The 25,976-nt window shown below is 41.8% G+C and overlaps 1 protein-coding gene across 4 annotated transcripts; it reads right to left on the bottom strand.

Annotated features, from left to right (window-relative positions):
• On the bottom strand, nt 1–25,976 carry MMD (monocyte to macrophage differentiation associated). 4 transcript variants are annotated; one of them, XM_045488319.1, is made up of 9 exons: nt 25,589–25,976; nt 20,715–20,937; nt 19,159–19,317; nt 18,126–18,207; nt 14,657–14,817; nt 11,591–11,665; nt 9,728–9,829; nt 7,829–7,898; nt 1–1,883 (listed from the first exon to the last, which is right to left on the bottom strand). In XM_045488319.1, exons 2-9 carry the CDS (start codon nt 20,867–20,869, stop codon nt 1,683–1,685), a joined length of 1,005 nt encoding a protein of 334 aa, XP_045344275.1. In that variant the 5' UTR covers nt 20,870–20,937; nt 25,589–25,976; the 3' UTR covers nt 1–1,682. The 4 variants fall into 4 exon arrangements, with proteins under 4 accessions (XP_045344275.1, XP_045344277.1, XP_045344278.1 ...); XM_045488320.1 differs by lacking the exon at nt 1–1,883 and adding an exon at nt 8,603–8,703; XM_045488321.1 differs by lacking the exon at nt 19,159–19,317.

The following is a 25,976-nucleotide window of genomic DNA, read 5'->3' as shown; positions in this document are numbered from 1 at the left end:
TCCAAGTAACAAGTTTATTCTAGTCTACAGCACAATTTTTTACATACATTTTAGTGGTTTTGACAGTGTTACTTTTGAGCAGACTTTAAATTCACAAAAGTTAATATATTAAAAACAGAATACACACAAAACCACAGGCATCAGGATGGTCAGAATCATGCAGGTAGGGGTGGTCTGGTTGGTGTTATCACTGGGCGCCTTGCCTGTTTAAGAATTCACCAGCAAATACCAGTTCTTCCCAAATGAGAGAGTTCTACATATGCACACCCAAAATAAACCCTCTTTTGAAGCCGCATCAGTGCAAAACTTCAATGAGTAAGCCTAAATGTTTCATCAAACCAACTATTCCACTGATCAAACCCAGTACTTGCAAACAGTCAATACCAGCACCAATCTAAAGGCAAGGTTATTTCATTTATTAAAACACCAACAGGAGATTAATAAACAAAGCAACTAAGGTTAATCTTAATATAAGACACTGAGGGCAAAAACCAAAAATGATATATTAAATACCACTCCACCGAGCTAGGACATAACCCATGAACTACAGATGCATGGGTTTCTATCTGTCAAACAATGCTTTTAGATATTTTGCTACAGAAAAGAAAAAAAGTAAATCAGGAGATGCAGGGGAAAGATAGGAATGTGAATTTGTGCATCTAGTTCCACAATTGAAAATGAGTACCAAACTGATAATAGTAAGCTAAGTGACAGTGACTTCACTGACGGGCACCAAGCAGGCAGTACCACACTATTCACTGTAATTCATAACACTCCTCAGGAGTCTCGCGTGGATGGCCCCTCCAATAATACCGTCATAACACAGACATGAATGCTCATCCACTGTTGAAAGGGACCCTGAAGAACACATAGCAAAGGCATAGAGAAAAAGTTGAGCCTTTGAAAAAGTTAATGATATCAAAATACTTTTCTATCACTGGTAAACCAAACGAGGTCAAGTATATGGCCCAAAGCAGCATGGAATTCAGAGTCAGAGGTTGGCAGAAAAGTTTGGAAAACCGCAGTTTTTAAAAATTGGCAATTTCTCTATGCTTAATAAAACTATCAGAAGAGGTATAATGTTTGTTCATTTGTGGAATGTTGACAGCTTGCTGCAAAAATTCACATGAATGAGGAACCGCAGAGATGCGCTTCGATGAAATATTCTTTAAAAATTTACAAAAAACGAAACTTTCTATTTAAAAAATAACCATGTTATGCCAAGATGAAACATGGTAAAAGTAGTGTAAGTTCTGTCCATGATTCTTCACACAGCTAATGGGAAAGTGATAGAAACAATTTTCTCTTAAAAAGGAAGCTTTGTTATTGCACTGACTTTTACAACCTGACCTAGTAATTTAGAAAAATCATGTAGTAAAATCTGTAAAATTAAAATACAAAATTCTGTTTTGTAAACATCAGTTGGCCAAGTCTATCCAGAGTCCTTCATGATAGTGGAATGGAATGAATAATTAATTCACTACCTTATTTATCTGCTGTGAAGAGGGAAATTCCAGAACACAGCTTTTATACTTTCACAGTAATTATATTCAAAAGATATAAAGGAAGTCAGTGCAGTTGTCTTTGTTTGTCTTTTTCCCTCTGTGCAACCTTCGGCTCTTACCCCACTCCCAAGTGCCATAATTGAAATAATACTGGTTTCGAGACCTAGTACAGATTGGTCATAAATGTCGCATAAAGTCTGTAGGACTGCGATAAAGGTATTTCCAAATGGCATAGTAATGTACCGCAGCTGCCGTGGCCACAAACAGGTGCCAGATGGCATGGGCAAATGGAATGATGCCATCACTCTTGAAGAACACAACTCCCAGGCAATAAATTAAGCCCCCACAGGCAAGTTCGTGAAGTCCATCAGTGTTATTCTGTCAACAGAGGAAAAAGAGAAAGAGGTTTTGATGTTACTCGATGTGACAAACTAAAGAGATAATTGCAATTCCCCCTGAGCCTGCTGATTTTCTAGACAATGAAGTAGCTGCACAGGCTGAATCCCGGTCCGTAATCATGAACTTAACTTAAAAGCCTCTCATCCATCAACCTGGATTTACCCTGGGGCTGACCATCTTGGACCGGAGCAAGCAGTCGGGTTACGGGACCCACACTCTACTCATCTACAGCATGTTGAAGCAGATTACAATCATATCCAGACACGGGAATTCATTTTAATAAAGTAGAATCCTTGGCTTTCATCTTCTCCTTTAAGAGCTTTCTTCCCTACTAAGGCACGGCCACACCACTCCATTTAGAATTTACATCTGGGCCCGGGGTTTCACTTCCCTTATCCTCCTCAAACGCTGGACCACACCGATTCCTTTTCTGAGACTCCCCCCTGCTTATGTGAGCTTACAGCTTCCTTATGGCTGACACAGGAAATCAGAGCTACATGTGACCTCGGAGATCAGAGAGCGTGTAAGGATAACATACTTCCTAACCTTCTACATGTTGCCAGGCCCTTTTGTCTGTGAGCCTGGGCGTTTCTTAGCTTAGCAGGAAGTTTTGTGCTTTAACATAAAAAAGAGAATTTTTAGGTTGCTCTTGGTTTTCCAAGACCTCAGCCCATCTTCAAAATTAAACTGGTCTGTGTGAATGAGGGAAAGAGAACAGAGGCAGGGTTTGGTGGAGGTGGGGGAGGGGGGGTGGATTGACGAAACAAGTCAGTCTCCTGGATTCCTGAGGACTAGGAATAGAAAAGTCTCAGGTTCTGCAAGGTGGTGGAAACCTAAGCCAGATTGTGGCGAGGCCCTGGAAAGGGACAGGTGTGTGGGTGTCCCAGAGGCCTGGGCACTGATGACTGCAACCTTGTGAGCCCTGGAGCCTTGGACTGCAGCCAAGTCCAGCAGGGAGCGTGGGAAAGCTCTAATGCAGCCACCAACGTGAAGAGGCCCCATGTGCCTAGACAGTGGCAGCAATGGACAACCATGAGCCAAGAACCAGGCATGAGGACCCAGGGCCACAGATGAGGATCAGTCCTTTCTTCAAAGTTCACATAGGCCCCCTGGTTTTTGTAGGATCAAAAGATGGGGAAGGAGCCAACCCAAGTCGACTGATTCCAGATTTTTCATTAACCTTGGTAAGATGGAAAGTCAGCCAGATTGATTTTTATCAGAACAAACAAAAAACAAAAAAATTCCAATACCACACATTTATCATTTCCTAAAAGTTACAAAGCAATTAATATCCATTAATTATACAAAATCCTCTGGTATGTGCATTAGGGGCATTTTTTTTCTAGAAAGTATTCATCACATTTTTAAGGAGGCATATAATTCCTAAACAGTAAAAGCCACTCATCTAACATAACACAACCTCCTCATTTTAGAGATGAAGAGAGCAAAACCAGAGGAGTGAAGTAGCCTGAACAAAATCATAGAGCTGGTCACTGCCCAAAAGATACCAACCACTCTTCTTTTCTTTCTGCTAAAACAATAAGCATGAGACCAAGCCAAGTATACAGGTTGGTTCTGACATACATTCTGTTAAAGATAGCTCCCTAAGACACCACATTTAATTTATCAACTTTCAAAGAACCAGACCATAGTTAATCCTAAAACACATTTTCATCATGACCCATGTCATTACTTTGTTACAGCAGGCACTGTTTGAAGCATTTCCATATATTTACTCAGTTAATCTTCACAACCCTAAATTAGGTACTATTATCCCAACTTTACAGATGAGAAAACAGAGAGGTTTCATAATTTGCTCAAGGCCACATAGTTTTTAAGTGTCAGAATGGGGTTTGAATCAAGGCAGTCTGGTTCCTGAGCTTATATTCTTTTGGGGGGTGGGGTGGGTGGGTGGGAGGGATGGGTCATTTTTTTGATTGATGATTAATTTACAGGGTGTAATGCATAAATACTACATGAACACCATGGGTTTTGGTAAATGCATACACCTATCTAACCCATACTCCTATCAAGATAGATAACTACCCCAACACCCCCTCCCAATCCTGGACAATCTCTTTCACCAAGGTAACCATTATTCTTACTGCATTAACACAGACCAAATCTGTTCTAGAACTTCACATAAATGGAATTATAATGTATGTATATTTTTATGTCTGTTTTTTTGTATTTGTGAGATTCCTGCATGTGCTTATGTATATCAATCATTCCTTCCTTTTTATCACTTAGCATTCCCTTGATTTATTTATTATAATTTGTTTATCAATTCTTCCCATCTGGGGCTTATGGAGGTCTTTCTGTATATGTTTTCATTTCTGATGGGTAGTACCTGTTGAGTCATAAGTTTATGCTTAATTTTATAATAAACTGCTAAACAATTTTCCAAATAGTTATACCATTTTATACTCCCCGGAACAATGAATTAGGGCTCCAGTTATTTCACATCTTTGCTAGAATTTGGTGTTGTCAGTCTTTTTGATTTTAACAGTTCTACGGGATATATTCTGGTAGCACACTGAGGTTTTAATTTTCATTTCCAGGATGACTAATGATGTTGGGCACTTTTTCAAGGGCCTACTGGATACTTGAGTACATTTCTTTGTGAAGTGCCTGTTCAAGTGTTTTACTCATTTTTATAGGACTGACTATTACTCATTTGGAGTGTTTTATATATTTCATATACATGTCTTTTACCAGATACATATAGAGAAAGCAACTGCTGTATTTTCCCCTAGCCTGTAGCATGTCTGTGCATTTTCAAGTTCATGGATCTCTTCTTTTGCAGTATCTAATCTGTTGTTAAACCCTCCAATGAATTTTTTTCTTAACATATCATTTTCAAATCTAGAATTTCCACTTGGTTCCTTTTTTATAGTTCCATATCTTTTCTGAGATTCTTCATTTGTTTACTCATTATGTTTGGAAGTCCTTGTATGTAAATTTCAACATCTCTGTCCTCTTTGGATCTGTTTCTATTGACTTGTTTTTCCTTAGGTGTGTGGTGTCACCTTTTCTTGCTTCTTATCTAGTAATATTTGTTTGAATAAATGGACGCAAGCTGTTGGAGTACAGATTCTGTGGTCTTCCTTTTAGGAATGTTGAGTTTTGTTCTGTAGGCAGTTTATGTACAGAGGATCAGGTATATTTGTTGTGGCAATTCCAGGGCAGTCCTCACTCTAGACCTAGAGCAGTTCTCCTAAGACATGAAAGTCACCTTTCTAGGTTCGGTTGAACACCTGAGTTGTTCAGCATGGCCACTCTGGCTGGTTGGACCCTGATATCTTCCAGCACCAGGCACCTCTGGAATCTCAATAGGTACTCTTGACCTGGGCATGCAGAGTCTTGCCCTGTGCAAATCCAGCTTAGTATCTGGGCAAGGATTCAGGGAAACCCCTTTGTAGATTTCTGGAGATGCCTCTCTGTGAAGCTCCCTCCTTTCCAGGATCCTACCCCAAAACTGCAGCAGGCTCAGTAGCTGAAATGCTGATTTCTGTTTCTTCCACGCTGACTGCTGCTTTCTGGCTCCCCTTTCTTTTGTCGCAGTTTGGAAAGTGTCCCCAGGGAGAAAACTGGGGCGAATTTGAAGCTCATGTTTTGGTTTCTGTTCCCTCAAGGAATACAGTCCTGTGTCTGCAGTCCAATACCAAGAAACAGTTGTTTCATCTACTTTTTCCAGTTTTATATCATTCTTTATGGCATAAGAATAAGTCATTTGGTTCTGACCAGAACCAAAGCTTAGAGTGTCCAGTCTTACTGTTGTTAGTTCATATGGCTTATGAGTTTCTTTTTGATCTGGTCTCTGTCTAGCTCTCCAGCTTTATCACAAGACTTGTGCTACCTGCATACTTACCTACCTCATGCCCAGAGGCACACTCAAACAGGTGCACACCCTCATGTTCCAAACAATGAACTATTTTCAATTCTTCAAAGGTGTTAGTGCTTTCTCCTCTCAGGGCTCCCTTCATGCTATATTCTTTCCTATTCCACTTGTATCATCCTTACTATCTCTAGGCCCTTTTTGTCTTTATGAATCAGCTTGAACACCATTTCCTCTGGTGCTTGGCTCATGTGCTCCCACAGCAGCCTACACTTTCCCCAAAGACATAAAAACTTCATGATAGTTTCTTATTGAACATGAATTGTAGTTTCCTGCTTGGTGCTAAGGTCTATAGGGGAAATGCGAGGATTATCCTGTTTGACTATCATAAACATTAGTCACTGACTACTGTACAACTTGTGAAAATGCCAAGATTTAGGCTAGTAAAAATACTGGAGAAACCTGCTCTTATGGTAGCCAGAGGGAATTTATTTGATGTCCTACTCTAGTGATTAGTAACCTACACATACAGACCTTGCTTAAACTGTTTTGGGTGTCCTGATTTGCCCTCCAATGAGATGGCCTGCAAGGCAGATCTTCTCATTTCCATTATTCATCTCCTTCCCCTCACTACTCCCTGTTACCTTTACCAACTAAACTATATGGATTTCTAATGCTAGGTAATTATTAAAGCTACCATAAAGCTCTTTAATCCTAAAGAAACACAACTTGTGACATTCTCATAAGACATATTACTGAAAACAGCAAGCAAACCTGTAACTCCTAAACCTTTAACAGGTATTTTGGTGACCAGGGCAGGAGCTATGTACATTCTTATATTATGCCCATGAGCTCAGGAGTGAAATGGTAGATACAAGTCTTCTGACCTCTATAGACTGAGAAAAGAATTCAAACTGGACACAGTGTGAGTTCCTTAATTAACAACATAGTGGCTAATGCCAAACAGTGTAGAGCGTAGGATACTGGAGCTGATGGTACTAGGCTAATGGCACAAAGTAACCAGTTGGATGGGATCACAAGGCCATAATGCTGTTTTTCTTTCAAATTGACAGAGGGGTGCCCAGGTGGTTCAGTCAGTTAAGATCTGCTCTTGATTTCAGCTTGGGTCACGATCTCATAGTTCATGAGTTTGAGCCCTGCATCGGGCTCTGCACTGACAATGTGGACCATGCTTGGAATTCTTTCTCTCTTCCCCTCCCAGACTCGAGCTGTCTCTCTCTCTCAAAATAAATAAATAAACTTAAAAAAAAAAAATTAACAGATAGGGCCGCTAGGGCAGCTTAGTTGGTTAAGCATCCAACTTCGGCTCAGGTCATGACCTCATGGTTCATGGGTTTGAGTCCTGCGTCAGGCTCTGTGGTGACAGCTCAGAGCCTGGAGCCCGCTTCGGATTCTGTGTCTCCCTCTCTCTCTGCCCTCCCCTGCTCGTACTCTCTCTCTCTCTCAAAAATAAATATTAAAAAAAAAAAAATAAAAGAAACTTTCAAGCAAAGTTAAAATAAAAAAGCACTTTTCTAAGAAAGAGAAATAATTTGACTTAAAACCAAGTGAAAGAAAAGTAAAAGTGAAGACTTTGGGGAAATATTAAATAAAATGTTCACACAACTGAGCTCTTCTGGTCCCTCTAATTCTTAGGATTTAAAAAGTCAGTAATTTATAGTTTTTTCATTTTAAGACATAAAAAAATTTACCCTCTTCTGTGGATTTAGGGTTAAGACACCATTTTGGGCAGAAATACCCCTCCACCCATAACCTCATGGGTTATGGTTATGGTTATCCAAAAGATAACATAACCCATGAGGTTATCCAAAGAAACACATACAGAAGATTACCATATGGAAAGAAACACACTTCAGTGGAGAACTTCTCCAAACTCCAAACAGTAGCTAAAACAGATTGTTGGCGCTTTGCTATTTACATACTTTTTCTTTGGAGTCTCTAGTTAATGGACACGTCATAATTTCAGAAAGAAAAACTACATATCATATCTATACACACACGAAGAATCCCAGCAATTAAAAAGGAAATTAGGTGAAATAACTAAAATTATGAAGCCATTTCTTACCATTGATGTCACCACCAAAGCTGGAGAAAACCCCATTGTGAGATAGAAAAAGAGCTCAACCACCTTATACCTGCAGGATAGAAAGGCAGTTCATTTTATGTATTCCTATAATACCTAGTCCAGTCCCATACCAGCTTTCCCTTTTTTCTTTTGAAAGAGAAATGCAAAGTCTTCAACTATCCCAATGAACCATATTTTCCCAGTAGACCATTAGGGCTCTAGTTAAAACACTATAGTTGAGTGACAGTGAACTAGCATTCCTCTCAGGACTGAAATGGCATCAAACTCCATTAGCAACTTGGAAAATGTTTTCTGCCAAAAGGAGTTACTGTTGCATCCAATCCACCATGCATTTTCCCGCTTCCAATCTCCCAGTGTTTGCCCTCATTACTGCCCCAATCCACAGCTACAAGAAGCTGAAATTATCATGATGGACAGGACAGGGATGCCATATGGGGCCAGGCTTATCAGTGGCGGAGGAGGAGGAGCCCTAAGGAATGAAGAGCATGTAGTTTTCGGTCTCTTTATTTTTCATCTGCACAAACTCCCAACTTGTAAGGCTCATCCCATGAGGCTACAGAATGTCCGAAAACACTAAGAAATATACTCCACTGAAATTTAACTTGCATTTCAGCCTAATCAAAGGAGGCTCTACGTTCCCTGGAGGCAGGGGCCAAATTTCATTTATGTTTGGATGTGCAAAGCCTACTACAGTGCCTGGCACTTTAGGCACTCCCTAATATCTGCCCAACCGAATGGCCATAGGTGACTCACATCTCATTCTCCATGTTTTATACTCAAGAGTCCACCATGAAGTAACCTTATCAGGGACCTGGGAAAGAATGGGTTTGTGGGTTTGCTTTACATTAGGAAGCCTGGAATAGGAGAAAAGATAGTTGTTTTACTCTACTTTCTATTTTATCCAAGGATGTAAGTTAGGGGTTCGGGCCCAAGAAGCAAACTGTGCTCTTGGATTTATATACACTACATAACACCACTCAGAATTGCTAATTGTAGCAAAAAATGCATTTAAGTGAATTTCAAAGTCAGAAGTTAGTGAAAACTACCATTTTCTTCTGAAAAGAGAAAATAACTTAATACTTTGTGATAAACACATGTTCAATTCTGAGAGCCATTCTGCCAACAACAACAGGTAAGCTAATAAACTGTATTCAAAGACAATGATTTCATGCTTGTGGGTTTCTCAAATTCAGGCATCTGAAGTAATGAAAAGAGCCATGGAACAAGAACTAGGACACTTGGGTCCTAATTCTACATGAATCGCTAATTTGATGCACATCCTAAATGTTCTCATTTTTTTTTTCTTAACCATGAGGCAGGAATAGATGACTTTGAAGGTCTCCTCTAGAGCCATCATGCTAAATCTCAATAGGCTTTCCTTTTTATATTGCTTCACATTTCTGACTATGGGCAATGAATAATGGGTTAAAAAATGTGCCCTGTGATTAGAATGCCTCTCCAAATATCCCCTTTCTCAGGGAAGCTTAGTTTGGAACATCTTCTGGGTTCCTGTCTAGATAAGTGTTGTTCTTATCTGTTATCTTCAATCTTCATAGAAAGCTTGAGAAGCAATTACTTTTCTCATGGGCTAAGCGTAGATTACAGAGAATAAGGCTAAGTTCGCTGATAAGGCCAGTCACCTGAGGATTGTCCCTCAACTGCTTCCTGTCACATGTGTGCCATTCAGTTCTTTCCACAGCAATCTGTCTACCAACAACGAATACCAAATGGTTTCAAAGATTTGTTAAAAGCAATATATATTCTATTTATGTATTTCTACTATTTTGAAGTGCAAATATAAAGCAAATTATGTTGTAATGTCGATAAAATTTAGGCAGTTAATTTTTAAACTATCAAATATAAATTACGTTCTCTTACTTTTCATGGTAGAGAAATACATAAATGGTTCCTCCAGCTGCCATGAGCCAGATAAACCAACGCATATGAGATGCCAGGGGTCCAAGTTCACGGAGATTTAACCTAAAAAATGTAAACATGACAACAAAGAACAGTGATAAATGAAGGGAATTCACAGGACCCGTGTTTTCCTCTAGGCCTGAAAACTGGGGGAGCGAGTGCTAGCATAGAACCAGGAGGAAAAGGCATTCAACATGCCACGGAAGTATTTAGGCAGTTTGGGCAAAATTAATAAAGATAAAATTGTCAGTTGACCTTTAAGACTTCGAATTGTCCCAATGTGGTTTAAAAATAGAACCAGCTAAAAGGAGGTATGAAGTGAGTCCCATCACACCTGTGATGCCTGACTTGCCTTATAAGGCAGACTGCTGTCAGATTAGCTTAATTCTGATAATATATCTGCAAGCGGACCGCTTACAGAGCTTAATGAGAACCCTGAACAAAATCCTGAGCCAGGATCACATACCCACAGCAGATACCTAATACACACAGACCAAGTATCTGCATTACCAATCTCTCGGCCAAGAGAGAACATGAATTAGCCCAACGTATGTTATGAAAGATATTTTGTCAGAATTTTAACTGTGGACTCTTGTAAAGCTTGAGTTTTAAGATGCTGCAAATTCATTTGTACTCATTTCATATTAAGAATGGACATGAGAAGAAAACCAAACGTTATTCTGATTGGCTACGACTACAAAACGATTATTTCCAGATGGAAAAGGCACCACCTGCCTATTGAAAACTACATGAAAACAAGTTCCTTACTGTAATATTTGATTCCTCAGCCAACTTTAAAAAATTTTATTTACTTAAATTGGGGAGCACTTCCCCAAAGCCTGTAACTGTTCTCGCTCCAATATGATACAGACCTATAATTTAGTGACAAGTATTAGAGAGGGAACACACTTTTTACTCCAACAGACAATTAGGTTTCTTTTTAATGATGGATGCTGCATAAGTCAGAATGTAGAGGCCTGTTATTTCTAGGGACTCTAGCCATTCATGGCACAACATGAATTTCTGAGTGTTTAAAACTGGATCATGTCTTCGTAGAGGGAATCGAATGTTCCTTTAATTTAGGTTTCAAGGCAACAACAGATTCTACCTGATCTGTACCAAAAGAGCAGAAAGATAAAAAAAAAAAAATAAATAAATAAAAATGAAGAGAATACTAGGTATTTTTTTTTTTTTAATATATCATTTTTAAAAAAAGAATCTGTATGCCCAGTGTGGGGCTTAAACTCACAGCCCTGAGGTCAAAAGTCACACGCTCCACCCACTGCGCCAGAATACTAGATATTTTAAGCAGCTAATTTGTTTAGTTCTTCTACTCATATAAGCTAAAGAAGTAAGACATGTACTCCATATATAGTAGCTACCGTGCTGTGAAGTGAATTGAAAACGGTAAATTTCAAAAGCGAGCTTGTTTTCCTCACACGTATTTACAGCATTTCCACTTAAACAATTAGATGTCCAAGTATTATGAACAGCAGCAAAAGCAGAAAAAGAATGTGGAAAGCAAGGGTGACATATTTCAAAAGACAGAATGCTACCTACGAACAAGTTCTTAGCGCTTCCTCTTGAATAACCCAGTGCCAGGTATGTATTCTGAACAGCAGTAACATTCTCCCCTTAAAATCTGCAATCTGACCCAAGTAAATAAAAAATTTAAAAAAGCATGTATGCATGTGTACTGGCAGGGGGTGGGGAGGGGGGGCATATGCATGGGGGCTGGGGCAGGGACCCGAGGAAGGGAGGGAAGGGGGACAGAAATTCTATCCCCAAAACGCTACCTTCAAAAATAGAAAGAAGGTATCTTACCATGGAGCGTAAGAAGCAGCAATGAAGAAATAAATAACCATTCTATCACACATGTGAAAACAATGTTCCACTGTCCTAGTGGGGGAAAAACAAGTTAGCAAGTTTTCAGAAAAGTTTCAGACTGGCAGCATGGGTTATCACTCCACCATGTTGTAATTTCCATTCCTGTTCTAGTTCCTTGGGGCAGTTATAACTTGGCTTTCAAAGGTATTTTTAATATTATGAAGCCACAAGTAAAAGCTTTACATTACTCTTAAGCTTGCACATGCGATACTCACCATATATGAGATAGAGTAATCAGGAACTCCAAAGTGGTTAAAAAACAAACAAACAAAACCTGTCTTTTCTGAGGTTTTCCATTTCTTTTAGAGCCTATGTAACTCTCAAGAAAACTCCTCGAGGGCAGACCACCCCTCAACCCCTGTCATAGTGCAGGATGTGAAGTAGTTTTTCATGCCTTTTTAGAATACCTTCAAAGAATGTTTCACTTCAAATAGCTTAATGTAGATGATAAGTTGTAATAAAGGAAATTCAGAAACTTAGGAACAACAATGACAAAAACAAAAACAAATAAACAAAAAATTAAGAGGCATATTTGCTGCAAGCAGGTAGCCACCTGGATTTCTAAATGAGTTCCTCCTTCCAAAACTGAAAATTCGGGAAGTGTACAAAGATCTGGCTCACTGAGGTCTAGTCCCCAAATGGATTAGACAGAACCTGCCCTTTACTGAAGTGATTTAAAAGTGTGAATGAATGCACTGCATCGTCTTGAATCCATTTTCATGTCCAAGTGGTGAGAGCTGTGATTTGGTGGAGTGCTACTGTTACATTTTGCCTCACCACACACACACAATGTCGACCAAAGCAAGTTGAGGATGTTTTAGTCACGGTTAGCGTTAGTCATGTTAGTGAAAGCAAAATAATTTAGGTCACAGGTCTCAAAGGCTTACACTACATTAATGCTTCTCAAACTTGACTGCGTATCACCATCACCTGGGGAGCTTATAAAATAGTCACAAACTCCAGTCCAGAAGATTGTAATGTATAAAAGGGCTAGAACATGGGGTAGAGGATGGAGGGAAGAGAAGAATCTTATTATATTTTATTTTTTTAACTCTTTGGATGATTGTGATTCCTAGCGAGTTCTGAGGCCTTTCTGATTCTGCTCTCTAGATTATTAGGCTCTTGTTACAGAAGGTAAAGTCAGACCTGTAATGTTATTCAAGATCCATGACCGGCTTCTCTGACCCTTACTCTCCACACAGGGAAAATAGACATAACAACATTTCTATCATAGAGTGTGTGTGAGCATTAAATGAGATCACATTTAAATGAGCATTTATTGAGTACCTACTATGTGCTATTAAATGCATTAAATGAGATCACATTAAATGAGCATTTATTGAGTACCTACTATGTGCTAGGTACTATGCTAATTGTGTTCATTAGCATAGTACCTAGCACATAGTAGGTACTCAATAAATGCTCATTCCCTTGCCTTTATAAATTAAGGCTATATTTGGATCTATAAAAAAATTAAGACAGAGCAAAAATCCACACGTGGCTCATGATTCTAGCAGTGCTATTTCAAGGTTCAAGAGAGCCTGGTTTCTGTTACACCTTCTTCTCTGGCCCCTGGGAGAGAGCCCTGAATACTCAAGTATGCATCTACAACTCTTTATTGATTCAGAAGTCTAGACATCAAAGCCAAGTCAGCTGAGACAACCACAGGCACTGGGTTGTGCCAGGACAATAACGAAGTGCTCTGGCCTCTGATCTCTGTGACAGTGTGTGCTGGAGAGACGGGTACTTTTGGGGCTCTCTCGTGAGTATGCCTCAGCAAGCCCTCATGATCCGATGCTGTGGTTTCACTTTTGGCCCAAGGAACTGCCACCTTCTAGGCAAAGGTGGCCGGCTGGTAACTGTAAGGAGTACTGAGAAGGGTGTGGTGAAAAACTCCTCAGGACTGGGAGTCAGAGGTCCTGGGATGATCAGACACTGCTGGGGGTCACTGACCTGGGCAAGGTAGACCACTTCTAAGCCTCAGTGTGCCTTGGTGAAAATTAAGGGGTCTGGATTAATGACCCCTAAGAATCCTTCCTGCTATGAAACTATGACTCCACACATAAGGAGACCAGTAATCATCTCACGAACCTCAAACCCTGTTCTTAAATACTGGATTGTCTGAATGTTTGAGATTTTTTTCTTTGGACATTCTGTAAAACCGAAAGCTATATTCTATTATTTTAAAGCACTCTAAGTTTGCTCGGAATACTCCTTTTCTGAGAAGTGTTGTGCTTTGGGGTTGTACAGAATCTATTCCATAAGCAACTGAATGGTGTGCTGCATCTTTTGTATTCCCCCAAATTAATCCTTCACCCAGAGGAGGAATGCTTTTATGTCCTCGATGGGAGGCTAACAGGCTTGGTATGGTTTGGAAAGTACCTGACAGCTAATTGTAGCAAAATCTGTGAACTCTGTTTGAACAGATACACAGCGCCCAATTCTGGAAGCTGAACTTTGCAAGACAATAAACCCAAACTGTAGCAAATCTCCTTATATTACAAAGTCCTGGTCATTTGCAATTTTCAGATGATTTTGGCATGCACGGTCTCATTCACCTATCACAGAACCCTGCGAGTCGGGCATTGTTAGTCTCATTTTAGTAATGAAGACACAGAGGTTCCGTGGGGTCAGGGGACTTCCGAAAGGGTAAGTGGCAGGGCTGGGCTGACTCCAAGTTCACTGTACTCTGTCACTACCCCACAGCTGCTGCGCTCTTAGGGCATCCTTGGCGCACCTGACAACATTAAGAGGTCTCAGGATTCCACATTGTAAGTCCTGGGGAAACAGTGCGGTTTTGTCGGCGGCTTCTGAGAAAGGCCAGCTTTCTTAGATACATATGCGGGTCCTCAGAGTCTGTCTAATCCATAGGAAATTTCCTGAATACAAGGCAAGAAGACATCTAGCTCCTCTACTGCTTCAACCTGACGAAACATGCCAGTACGGGAGGCTAACCTGAGTCAACTATTCTGATCTGTTGAAATAGCGTGCTATCCACGGTACCTTAAGTGGCTCTTTTTCCATGATACAATGTGAAATACTGTGGAAACAATGAAGAGGGCACAGAGGCCCATTCCATAAATCCATGCAGTTATCTTTTCCCAGCAGTCGTCAGACAGCCGATGGAGGAGGGCACTGCCCACAATGGCCGGAACAATGAGGAACTGAGGGAAAGGCAAAGAAAAGTAAATATCCTGGGTTTTCCTAAATTGAAACCTTTGTTAAAAATACACAGGTTTAGCAGGGACAATTTTAGAAAGATAATTTTAAACATTTGCCTCTCCTGGATAATCCTCACCAGAGCCACACTGAGTTGTCAGCTATGGCTGCTCAGGGCCCAGGAACCGTGCCCACCAGCAGGTACTGAAGTCAGCAATAAAAGATGTGACATTACTCAGTTGTTGCAAAGCAGATGTTCTTTATCCTGATTTCATCACAGAAGAACAGATTTCATCCTATTGTCTAATGTGATTTTGAGTAGGTACTTCAAATATTCAAATGCCAAGCATATACCCAGATTTCCCAGGGAGGTCTTGCTTTTAAATGTTCTTTCCTATTTCCCCCATGAACTACTGACATCTCAATATTTCAGCAAAGGGTTAAGCCAATGAATCGAGTCAGTAAGTATCCTAATGCGCACACCACACACACACACACACACACACACACACACACACACACACATCAACTGTGCAAGTCATATGTCCCGATTTTTAGTTTGGATCATTCCACCAATTTGGGAACTACTGCAAAGTGAAAGCATTTTTGGGTTATTTCATTTTTAATAGCACCTTTCAAGTAAGCAAGGGTAATCTACTCTCCTGTCATCTACTCGAGTAATTTTAAGAAACCAGAACCTTACAGGGACTTTTGTTTCCTGTACCATAGTTTACACTCCACATGGACACCGATTTCAATGTCTGTCGTAGGAGTATGAGTATGACGAGTGAATTTTTTTCTTTTAAAGACTCCATCTTTTTAGAGACGTTGTAGGTTCTCAGTAAAATTGAAGAGGAGCAAACATTTTATATTAACACACATCCTCAGGAAAAAATAAACTACTTTATTAGATATTAGAGTACACGTACCTGGCAAAGAATGCAAAATTTAGCAATCTTCTCTCCACACCCCCATCACCTACTTTTGCCCTCTTCCAACAAAAATATCCTATCCCCTAGATAAGATCAGCACTAAATATTCAAATGCTGAAGTTTTCACTGGCCCAGACAGTATGAGAAAAATCAAAGACAATAAGGTAAGTTCTTCATAAGACAGAACTTCATTTATTCTGAGATTATGTCCTTTCTACTTTTTCATGTTAAAATACCCTCTCTTTAAATGAAATGATGATGATGGAAGAAATGTTACTGCTCTCTGTAATTCAAAAATTAGGGATACAGTTTAGGAAAGTTTAATAAGGTGACATTTCTCTTCTAAAAAATTAACATGGAGGTTTTGTCAGTTTTTCCCTAACTTTGTTTTTTACAAGTATTCCTTAACTTATGACATACCCAGAAGACACGAGGGACCAATCTGGTCCGTCTCTAGCAAATAATATTCCTAGAGGTGAACTGTGCATCTCTATAGCCAAACTATGATATTTAAGTAGTTTAAGTGCTCGATATAATGCTAAGTAAAAAACACTTCGTTGATTACTTTTATTGATCAGTGGTATGGAAATTATCAAGGCACTATACCTGTAACTTTCATCAGTGTTTTGTAATTGGTAAATAGAAAAAAATAATGGATATATATTGAAGCAATGAGTGAAGGAACAGGCCACCTAATCTTGCCCTAGATTTACATACACACATACAAGCACACAACTTTTTCTTATGGGTCTATGGGCAATTATCTTCAGAAGTAATAATTTACTTTTAGCTGTTAAATTCATCGAACATATGGTCAAGAATAAAAGCTGGATATCCTGCAGGTTTGGGAGACAATCAAATTAGGTGTGCATTCTTTAGTCCAAGTTGGTACTCTAAACATTTTGACCCTCTGGTGAAAGCTCACTTTACATAAGTGTAAAACTAAAGTGAAGACAGGGGTCACATCAAGTCTAGAGAATTCCACTGAATCTTTCCTGTCCCCAGAATCTAAGCCATGGGTCTAAGGAGACTGTCCACTAGAGAGGTTACTCCAAATTTCATTATTGAAGCTCTTCTACAGAATCCAGGGCAAGCATGTCAGCTAGTAATTTTTCTCATTAGCTAGATTCAAGCATATTAATGATTTAAATAAAAGTCTTTTTAGCACCTAAGGCACAAGGACATCCAGTGATAAATGAGGATGATGTCTCAGTATTAAGTAATATGTGAATTCCATCATTACAGTACATAAAACCAATGCTTTACAAACTTTGATTTATGCTAAGGAATGACCAAATGGTGTTGTTCTATTAGATTATAAAGGAGTCCACTGGAAACCACAAAGTTTATTTGGGGGTTATTTGGCATCGTTGTTTTGTTACAGAAAATACTAGAACTATTCTTTGGGGAAGATTAAAGACATGAAAAGGCACAACTGGAATTCAGGCAAATTTAATTCTTAAGACATATGTATGTAACCTATATATTGTACTAACGTTGTCTAAAATAATTACATTAGCCTATTCTAAACACTGGTCATGAAAGGATTAAATTGGCCTCCTTCTCTATTTCGTATCTTCAGACTATGCAGCCACAATCTTTCCTTCAAAAGTCTCAGTAAATGCAACTTTCAAAGGGAATAATGAAGCCATAGATAAAAGGAAATTCACAATGACACAAGAAAATGTCAATAATACATTAACAGGAAAACCATGAAAATACATGTTCCTGAACACAGCACGCAAGTAGAAGAAATGTACCAAAGTGTTAATTTATGTCTGGGTAGTTTTGTTTTTCTTATACATTCTTCAATATTTTATAAGTTTTTTATAATGAGCATGTTTTGCTTTTTAAGGAAAAAAAAAGTTCACTAAGAATTTAGGGATCAAATCAGCTTTTCCTTCAAGATGTGAAATAATATGGGCACTGCAGAGGTTGGGACGGTGTGCCTACCTGTTTCAAGGGATCATTTAGTAAGAAAAAGCACCCTTTTCATCAAAACCGTCAACTCTCCTGGCCACACGAACACAGTTGATCGTCTTGAAAGGGTGATTCACTTCATTTCAGAGGTGACAGTCCTCATAAATTAGTTTTCTTTGGTTTCCCCATAACTAGAGTACTTACTACTATTGCTCTTTTAAGGAAGATCTTGTCAGAGAAAGTCAGTTTAGGACCGACATTGCTGACTGTAGATCAGAGCACTCAAAGCGTTCGACATGTTCACAGTTTCTGGTAACATGACCCAGCACTGATATCCTGAGAGCGAAGGTCACAGAGGTAGGCACATCCAACTAACTGGGCTGAGGGGACTAAAGATAATAGCCCGCCCTCCCACCGGGGCCCTTTGGGAAGGATGCAAAAGGCAGACAACGCATACTCACTGCATGCGTGTAACAGTTAGCAGCATGTTCATAACAGGTTGGTTTGTAGCGGCCATTGGCTGGGGCCCGGTGGTTCATGAACCTGTCCAAACAAAAAGACATCACGTGAAAAAGCTCAAAGCGTGTGAAGAACAATGGGGAAGGCTGCCAATATTGTTTGGTCCATTCTAATTGCAGGGGGGACTGCTGGAAATACCTAGTTACGGGAACAAAAACAAAGCCACCAAACAGGTGTAAACTGAGCCAACAACCATGATCTGAAAGCAAATGCCTTAGTTCACTGGATTAAGTATTCTTTCAGTTTAGTCAAAAGAAAAACCTTCTACCAACCAAAAGCAAATAGAAATCCTATCCACCCCCTTCAACTCATACCCCACCCCCATGCTAAAAAAAATTACAAAGAAAAAAAAGGCACAACCAAATCTTAAATCTTAGGGGAAAAAAACAAGGGAATTTTTCTAAACTTTAAATGCCTGTAGCTGCCATTCGATGAAAAGGGACACAATACAAGGCTTCAATTTTCTCTCTCAAAATGCATAAACCTTTATACATGTCGATCCTTACATCCTACATTCCACAATTAGCAGGCCCATCCAACTGGTTTCCCTATATTGTATTACCTGTGCCAGCACAGAGAGCTTAAATAAATGATGCTGGGCTGCGTCTAGGCTGCCTAAACAAGAGATATGTTTTTACCTGCATTCTTCCTGAATTAAAAGTTTGCTTCCAAATCCAAATATATGACTACTACCTGATACTCTGGCTATACAATTCAGATATACTTGGGGCGCCTGGGTGGCTCAGTCAGTTAAGTGTTGGACTTCAGCTCAGCTCATGATTTTATGGTTCGTAGTCCGAGCCCCGCATCAGGCTCCTCGCTGAAAATGCGGAACCTGCTTGGGATTCTCTTTCTTCCTCTCTCTGCCACCCCCCTCCCCACCCCAAGTAAATAAACTTAAAAAAAACAAACATATACACACAAATATGTGTATGTATCTAAATACCAATATCTGTTATACATATAGACACATACCCATATTCCACACTTCCCTTTGGGGCAACTCTGTGGAAACAAGTGCACAGTGAAAACCATGAAGCATTCTTCCACTTCAGTGTGTAGGTGAGGCTCTCCCCAAATCCAACCCACACCCGTGCCATGTTTTCTGAGGGATGCTGGTTTATTCTGTCTGTTCTGTTGGAAAAGGGGAGATGTAAGTTCAGGCAGATAAAAAAAGCGGCTGCCTGAAAGAAGCAGATGCAGAGAAACCAACAGAGGTAAAAGAACCCCAACAGCACGCAGGTCTCAGAGGCGCCACTGCATTCCTGGGCTTGGAGCCTGCAAGATGTCAACAGCCTTTGCACTATAAATTATCCTTTTGCTTCAGCTAGTTTAAGATGGGGGAGGGGGGAGATTTTGTTATTTGCCACTAATGAGTTCTGACTAGTCACACCTTATTAATCGCCATGATGAAAAAATGGTACCAGGCTGAACCAAACGGCAGAGCCAGGATGCCAAAAATTGGCTGAAGCACATGGTCAAGGCATCCTAATCAGTGCCTGGCTTAGGAACAAAAGACTAGCATTTTCTCCCTGAATTAAAAGGGCCTGTTATCCTTAGAGCAAATAAATAAAAAAGAAGACAGCAGTTCCTGTTAACCCAATATAGAGAGTTCAGATGGAAAATCCACTGGGGAATGAATTTGGGACAGTGAAGATATTTCACTTGCACCACCAATGAGTTAGTTATCTAACTCGTGTGCAGAATATGTACGGATTGAATGGAATTCGCCAGATGGTCTGAAAACTGTTTAACAGAAACGTGCAGTTAACAGCTTCAGATTTTATCCAAGACATTCTCGCACATACATAAATAAATCTTTTTCTCCCCTGATAATCCTTTAAATAATTTTACTAATTTCCTAAGGGGCAAGAGTGTTGCTACAGAGCTGTTATTAGTAAAGGGGAAAATAATTGCACTCTTGGGAAGAATGCTTTCAAAGTGTCCCAAGCATTCAAGGATCTACCTCATCATTACCCCGAGACATAACAGAGCTATAAGTCGCATAACCTATTAGGAATTTTATATATATATATTTTTTTTTTCAATATTTATTTTGAGAGAGCACCTGTGAGAGTGGGGGAGGGGCAAGAGGGAGCGAGAATCCCAAGCAGGCTCCATGTTGTCAGCATGGACATGGGGCTCAATCCCATGAACCATGAGATCATGACCTGCGCTGAAATCCAGAGTCTGATGCTTAACGGACTGAGCCACCCGGGCGCCCCCCTATTAGTAATTTTAAAGGGTAAAGAACAAGATGGTGGAGGGTAGATTGAGAGTGTTCTGTTTAGGGTGCAGTCAGTAGGGTTTGTCTACCCACCACCAGGCTGAGGACTAAAATAGCAATTTATATCTCTGGCAGCCCAATCTAAAAATAGTCAAGCCATTACACAGCAACAGGGATAGACTTTCACATTTTCTCCTAAAAGCAAAGAAGCTGGGTGGCCATGTTTATGACAGCTTAGTCCCTGCCCACCCGGAATCACTCAGGGTAAAAATAAACTCATAAGTTGTAGAGAAAAATATCCCACCCATGTGACTTCAGGTAGTCTCTCATGGACAGAGCCAGCTTTGCTTCTAAGACCAGCGAAGAGCAAGTCTGCGAGGAGCCCATCACTGTCTGGGGCTCAGTGAAAACCATGGCACAACATGTTCTGCTGGGAAACTGACAGTGCAATTTGTCCATTTGTCTCTGGTCTGCTGGGGTACAATCAAGCCTCCAACATAGCCTCCTGAAGAAATCGCTCCTAAGACCTAAATGGAAAGGCAGAAGTAAAATGCAAATCAACGCCCACACAAGGAACCTATTCTATTCTCTTCCTCCAAAAAGAATGAGAAAGGTCCTCAAGTGCTATGGAAAACAGTGCCCATTTATGGAAGCTGCCTCTACTTCAGGCGGAGTAACCCTAGAAGAGTTTCCAGAGTGTTTTATTGGGTTTGAGGGAAGGCGATTTAATCCTGGGTGTGGGAACCACACTTCTATAAAGTTTTTAGTCACGTTTGTTCACTCATCTCCTGTCTTTCAACACTCTCTCTTGCTTCTCCCTTACTCAGGGAGAAAGGTGACAAAACTTCAAAACTCTGGAGAGAAAGAACAGATAGCCCAAAGCACTGGGCCTTCTGAGAGACTAGATCCACATCTCATCTGTAGATCTCTGAGGCCCAAGGTCAAATCCCAGAAGCTGTCTTTGATTCCTAGGTGTTCCCCATTCTCCAAATACAAGTGTTGTCAATACCACTTCCAAGTATATTCCAGATCAGCCTACTCTAGACAGTTCCACAGACCCCACCTTACATCAAGACATCGACCTCTCTGATCTATAAAACACAAATCTCTTCATCAGTCTCCCTACTTGTCCCCCCGCATACTGTCTTCTTCATTTGGCAGCCACAATAGTCTATGAAAACCAGATCATAGCACACACCCCAACTCAAGCTTAAAACCTGCCTTTGGTGGCCTGGGCCCCACCACTGCTGCAGCCTCAGGGTGCCACCTTCCTCCCACTTTCCACCCTCCAGCTACACCACCTCCTCTCTGCTCCTTAAAACACCAAGGTCTTGTCTGGCTCAGGGCGTTTGTGTTTGCTGTTTATTTCTGCCTCTAACGTTCTTCTCCAGAAGGTTCAACCTTCCTCACCTGTCAAGCTCAGCTCAAGTGTCAGCTCCTCAGAGGTTTTCCTGACCATCCTACCTAAAGTATCATTTCAGCCCTCCCCACCCCACCAGGGCCCTTACCAGAATTAGTAAAAATTGGGCTTTTTTTCCCCACTTTTGTATTTTTTATTTCATCTTTCCCCATGGTAATGTGAATTCCACGAAGCCCTTCTTGTTTACCATTTCTTTCCAATCCCAAGCACAATGCCCGGCTTACTATTGGAACTTAATAAGTGTTGAGTGAATAAATAGAAATTCTGGCTGTCGCTTAACTATTTTGTCTTAATTGAGAGGTATCCCCTTGTCAATTAGTTTCCCTGGGGATCCAACGGGTTCTGTACGTAATAAAGAGAAATAGGCAGTCTTAGGGCCAAAAGAACCTTAAGTCTCATGAAAAGGCAAAGACCACGGACGTTCCAAGGGCTCTTTCAACATCACTTGATGGAGCAACGTGAGCCAACCCCGACACACAGCACCTTATTATTAGCCAGTTTGAGTGAGCGTGGTGTGGTGTTCAGGAATAGTGTCCACTGCCAGAGGTGATGATAGTGGTGGAAGGCATTTAGTTTAATTATTGAATAAGAGAGAGGCATATATATAAGAAGACTACTCCATGCCTGTAATTCAGTGTTCTAAGAACATATTTAAAAATAAAAAATTAAATTAAATTAAAAAAAAAGGCAACAGGCTGTCCTGGAAAACATCCTAATGCTCACGAATCAGGTACTTTACCACGTTATCAGATCACAAGGCTGGGGCTGGGGAAAGGAGCATCCTTCTTGGATTTTCAGTAGCAAGGCTGGAGAAAGGGGTATATATACCAACACAATACAGTAGAGGCTCTGTGGACCCTCAGCCTCAGCGCTTTACACATGGATGCTGTGGTGTGGGCAGGGAGACAGAAACAGGCGAACCGGCAGAGGTGGGTGCTGGAGAGGGACAAAACACTGAATTGAAATAAATGGGTCTGCCCTTTCCCAGCCATGTGATTTTGGCAAGTTCCCTTTTACTCTCTAGCTCGGTTTGCTCTTCCATTAAATGGGTATAACATTTATCTTCCAGGGTTAGAGTTGAGAAGGAGACGAGTAATATGCAAATACCCAGCCACTGCCTGGCACAAGTAAGTACTCAATAAATGTTAGCAGCTATTCTGATCAGTCAGGGATGCTGCCATAGGGAGAAAATGACTCTGGGTGGGGGGGAGGGTGTGGAGTGAGACTCAAATGTGGAAGATATGCTCTGTGTCCCAGTGGCACTTTTCATATCCTAAACTTTTTGAGAAGCCATGCAAGCATAAAACCCTCCGCTTAGCACAGTGGGCTATACTTCCTTACAGCCTTCTTCTGTGGAAATGGCAGAACCGTAGAAGTTTATCCAAAGCCACAATGACCACCAAGTTTCTATTAAGAACAAACCAGCAAGGTGTTCATTTCTTGTAATTTAGGCACAGCCACAAACTACAGCCTAATGAAATGTTTTTACTGCAATCAAATGCTCTTCAAGGGAGTACTGATAAATCTATCTGGAGAAGCAGACACATGCATTCAAAGACAGTATATCCTTCCCTCCAGTTTTTCTGTAACTTACCTGCCTATAACTTTTCTGAATGCTCAAAAGATACATAATGAACAAGGCTCTAAGGGGTGATGAATAGCACTCTCAACATTTTAATGTTGTAGACCACAAAAACCAGGATTTTTCTTAAATTAATTTGTATTTGCAGGCTTCATAACCAAGTACAAATTTATCCTTAGAAATGGCTTTCCAGTCTAGTCTGTAATAGAAAAACAAGCAATTACGTGATCATTCAATCTTCAGAGAAAATCAGGGTAGGTGTAGATGCCATCCAAAAAATATATGTTAAATATCCATTCCTATTGTGCAGTCACTGAGAAAATTACAAAGTCTATGCCACACCAAAAGAAAATACCTCTAGTTTTCATTTTTAAATGAAAGAAGTGGAGTGCAAAATCACATTACTACATTGATAATAAGGGCTGGATAAATTAGCATCCAGCAAAAAGTAGTTCAACCAACTGAGATAGTGGGATCCTAAATGAAGGTGTTTTTTTTTTTTCTTTTCATTTTTCTGAAGATTTGTTTTAATGTTTGGGCAAAAAAAGGGGGGGCTTTTTTTTTTTCTTTCTAAAGGAGAATTCAAAGGACAGGAAAGAAAGACAAATTCAATCAAATAAGGAAGGGTAATTTCACAGAATATTTCCACTGTTCTCTGAAAACAGGAAGAGCACAAGATGTGCAAAGAAGTAAAACCAAATCAAACAAACCACATGCACAGGGCTTTACCAATCATGTCTCAATGCAGGTTCCTTTCTCCCTTAAGACCCCTCCAATCTTCATTCCTGACTTCAGTTTCTAAAGCCAGACATCATGGTTCTTTTTTGCCTTTAGAAGCACTGATACCATGTTCCCACCCGGGGAATATTGCAAGGCATTCAACACCCTGAGTGATGAGCAATATTCAGAAGTTAATCCAAGTCTTCAAACTGATTCACCCTTCTAATGGCACAGCCCACCCTAACTCTTCCTATGCATTTTTGGCTCCTTTACCTTTGGGGCCTGGGGGGAGGAATGAGAGAAGCATAATGGGTGAGTGGGCATGGGAAGATTAGGAGGTTGGAAAGAAAAAAAAAAAGTACAGTTTGAAATTCTGAAATAAAAGGCAACGTCTAAAACCTCAACAATAACCTCCTTGGAGGATTTCATGCATTCCTTGTCTTCTTTCAAATTCCCATTACTGCACACCAAGCTTGCCTGCTAGTGAAGGTCTGGGAATGGGGCCACGGCTGACAGATTCAGACAAAGGATGGAGAGTGAAACACAGGGGAGATGAACTTTCACCCACTTAAACGAAGAAGAATTAGAAAAAAAGCCCAGAGCTTCCTCTCGGAACCATGGGCCAGCCCCCATCCATGGCTAAATGGCAGACACCCGAGTCGGGATTAAGGCCACGGTGCCTCCCTAGGCTGGCGTTCCCACCAGCCCTCCAGTGAATGAGCTGCCGGCCAACCTTCCGGTGGCGCCTCCTCGGTTCCTCCTCCTCGTTTCCTAACACAGGCGCCTCAAAGCAGCTCTTACCACCCGAATGCTAACTTGCCCCTTCGCAGTGCCCAACACAGCACCGCCCTTGGACGCTAAGCCAGCAAGCTCAGAGAACCAGCAAGGCCCGGACCTGGCTGGGCAAGGCTAACCCAGTGGAGCATGCCTCAGTTTCCCTGTTGCTAGGACCGATCACAGACAAAGCACTAAAACGCCCAGCACCCCGGTTTACGACAAATCAAACTGCAGGGCGCAGCGGCTACCCGACCCCTGTTCCGCGCGCCCCGGGAACCCCCCACGCTGGGGATTTGGGGTGGAGGCCACAGCCGGGGTTGGCGGAACCGGGGTCGGCGTCTGCGGCTGCGGTTTGGGTCCATAGAGCAAGGCACGAGCACTTGCCGGGATGGGGGTCGGCAGGATGCAGTCGGGTGCGCAGTGGGATCCCGTGGGAGGAGGGCAGGCTCGGGGTTCGGGGTCCGGGAACCCGGGTCAGGCACGAGATCCCGATGCTGGGAGGAAGGGGATCGCCCGGGGACGGCAGGGCGGGGAATCCCCGGGGAGCTGGTCCCCGGCCAAGGCGCGGGATCCGCGGGGGGATGGATCCAGGTGAGGAGCCGGGACCCACGCCGGACGAGGCGGGATCGGGGACCCGCTGCCGGCACGGCCGGCGGGGCAGGGGCGCCATCCCTCTCACCGCTGGAATCGATTCTTGAACCGCATTGATCCTCCGCTCCTCCTCGGGGGCCGGGAGCTCCGTCTCGTCTGCGCCGGCGGCAGGGCGCGCGGCCCTCATGGGCTTGGGCTGCTCCGGAGGCCGCCCGCGTGCCCGGCGGACCGCTCGGCGGGGCAGGCTGGAGTGGGCCAGGCCGGGGGTCGGGACAGGGTCGGGGCCAGACCGGGCGGCTGGGGGCGGGAGGGAGGCCGCTTAAACGGCCCCCGCGCCTCCCGCCTCCCGCCTCCCGGCTCCTCCACCCCCGGGCACCCGCGCCCCGCCCCGGAGCCCGGCTCCACCCCTGCCCGCTCCGCCGGCCTGCGTGCGCCCGCGGCCGCCAGCGCGTCACCGAGCCGGACGGCCAATCAGC

This window comes from Leopardus geoffroyi, chromosome E1 (assembly GCF_018350155.1).
Source record: "Leopardus geoffroyi isolate Oge1 chromosome E1, O.geoffroyi_Oge1_pat1.0, whole genome shotgun sequence".
Taxonomy (NCBI): Eukaryota; Metazoa; Chordata; class Mammalia; order Carnivora; family Felidae; genus Leopardus; species Leopardus geoffroyi.
This window is presented reverse-complemented; position numbering and strand designations above follow the sequence as displayed.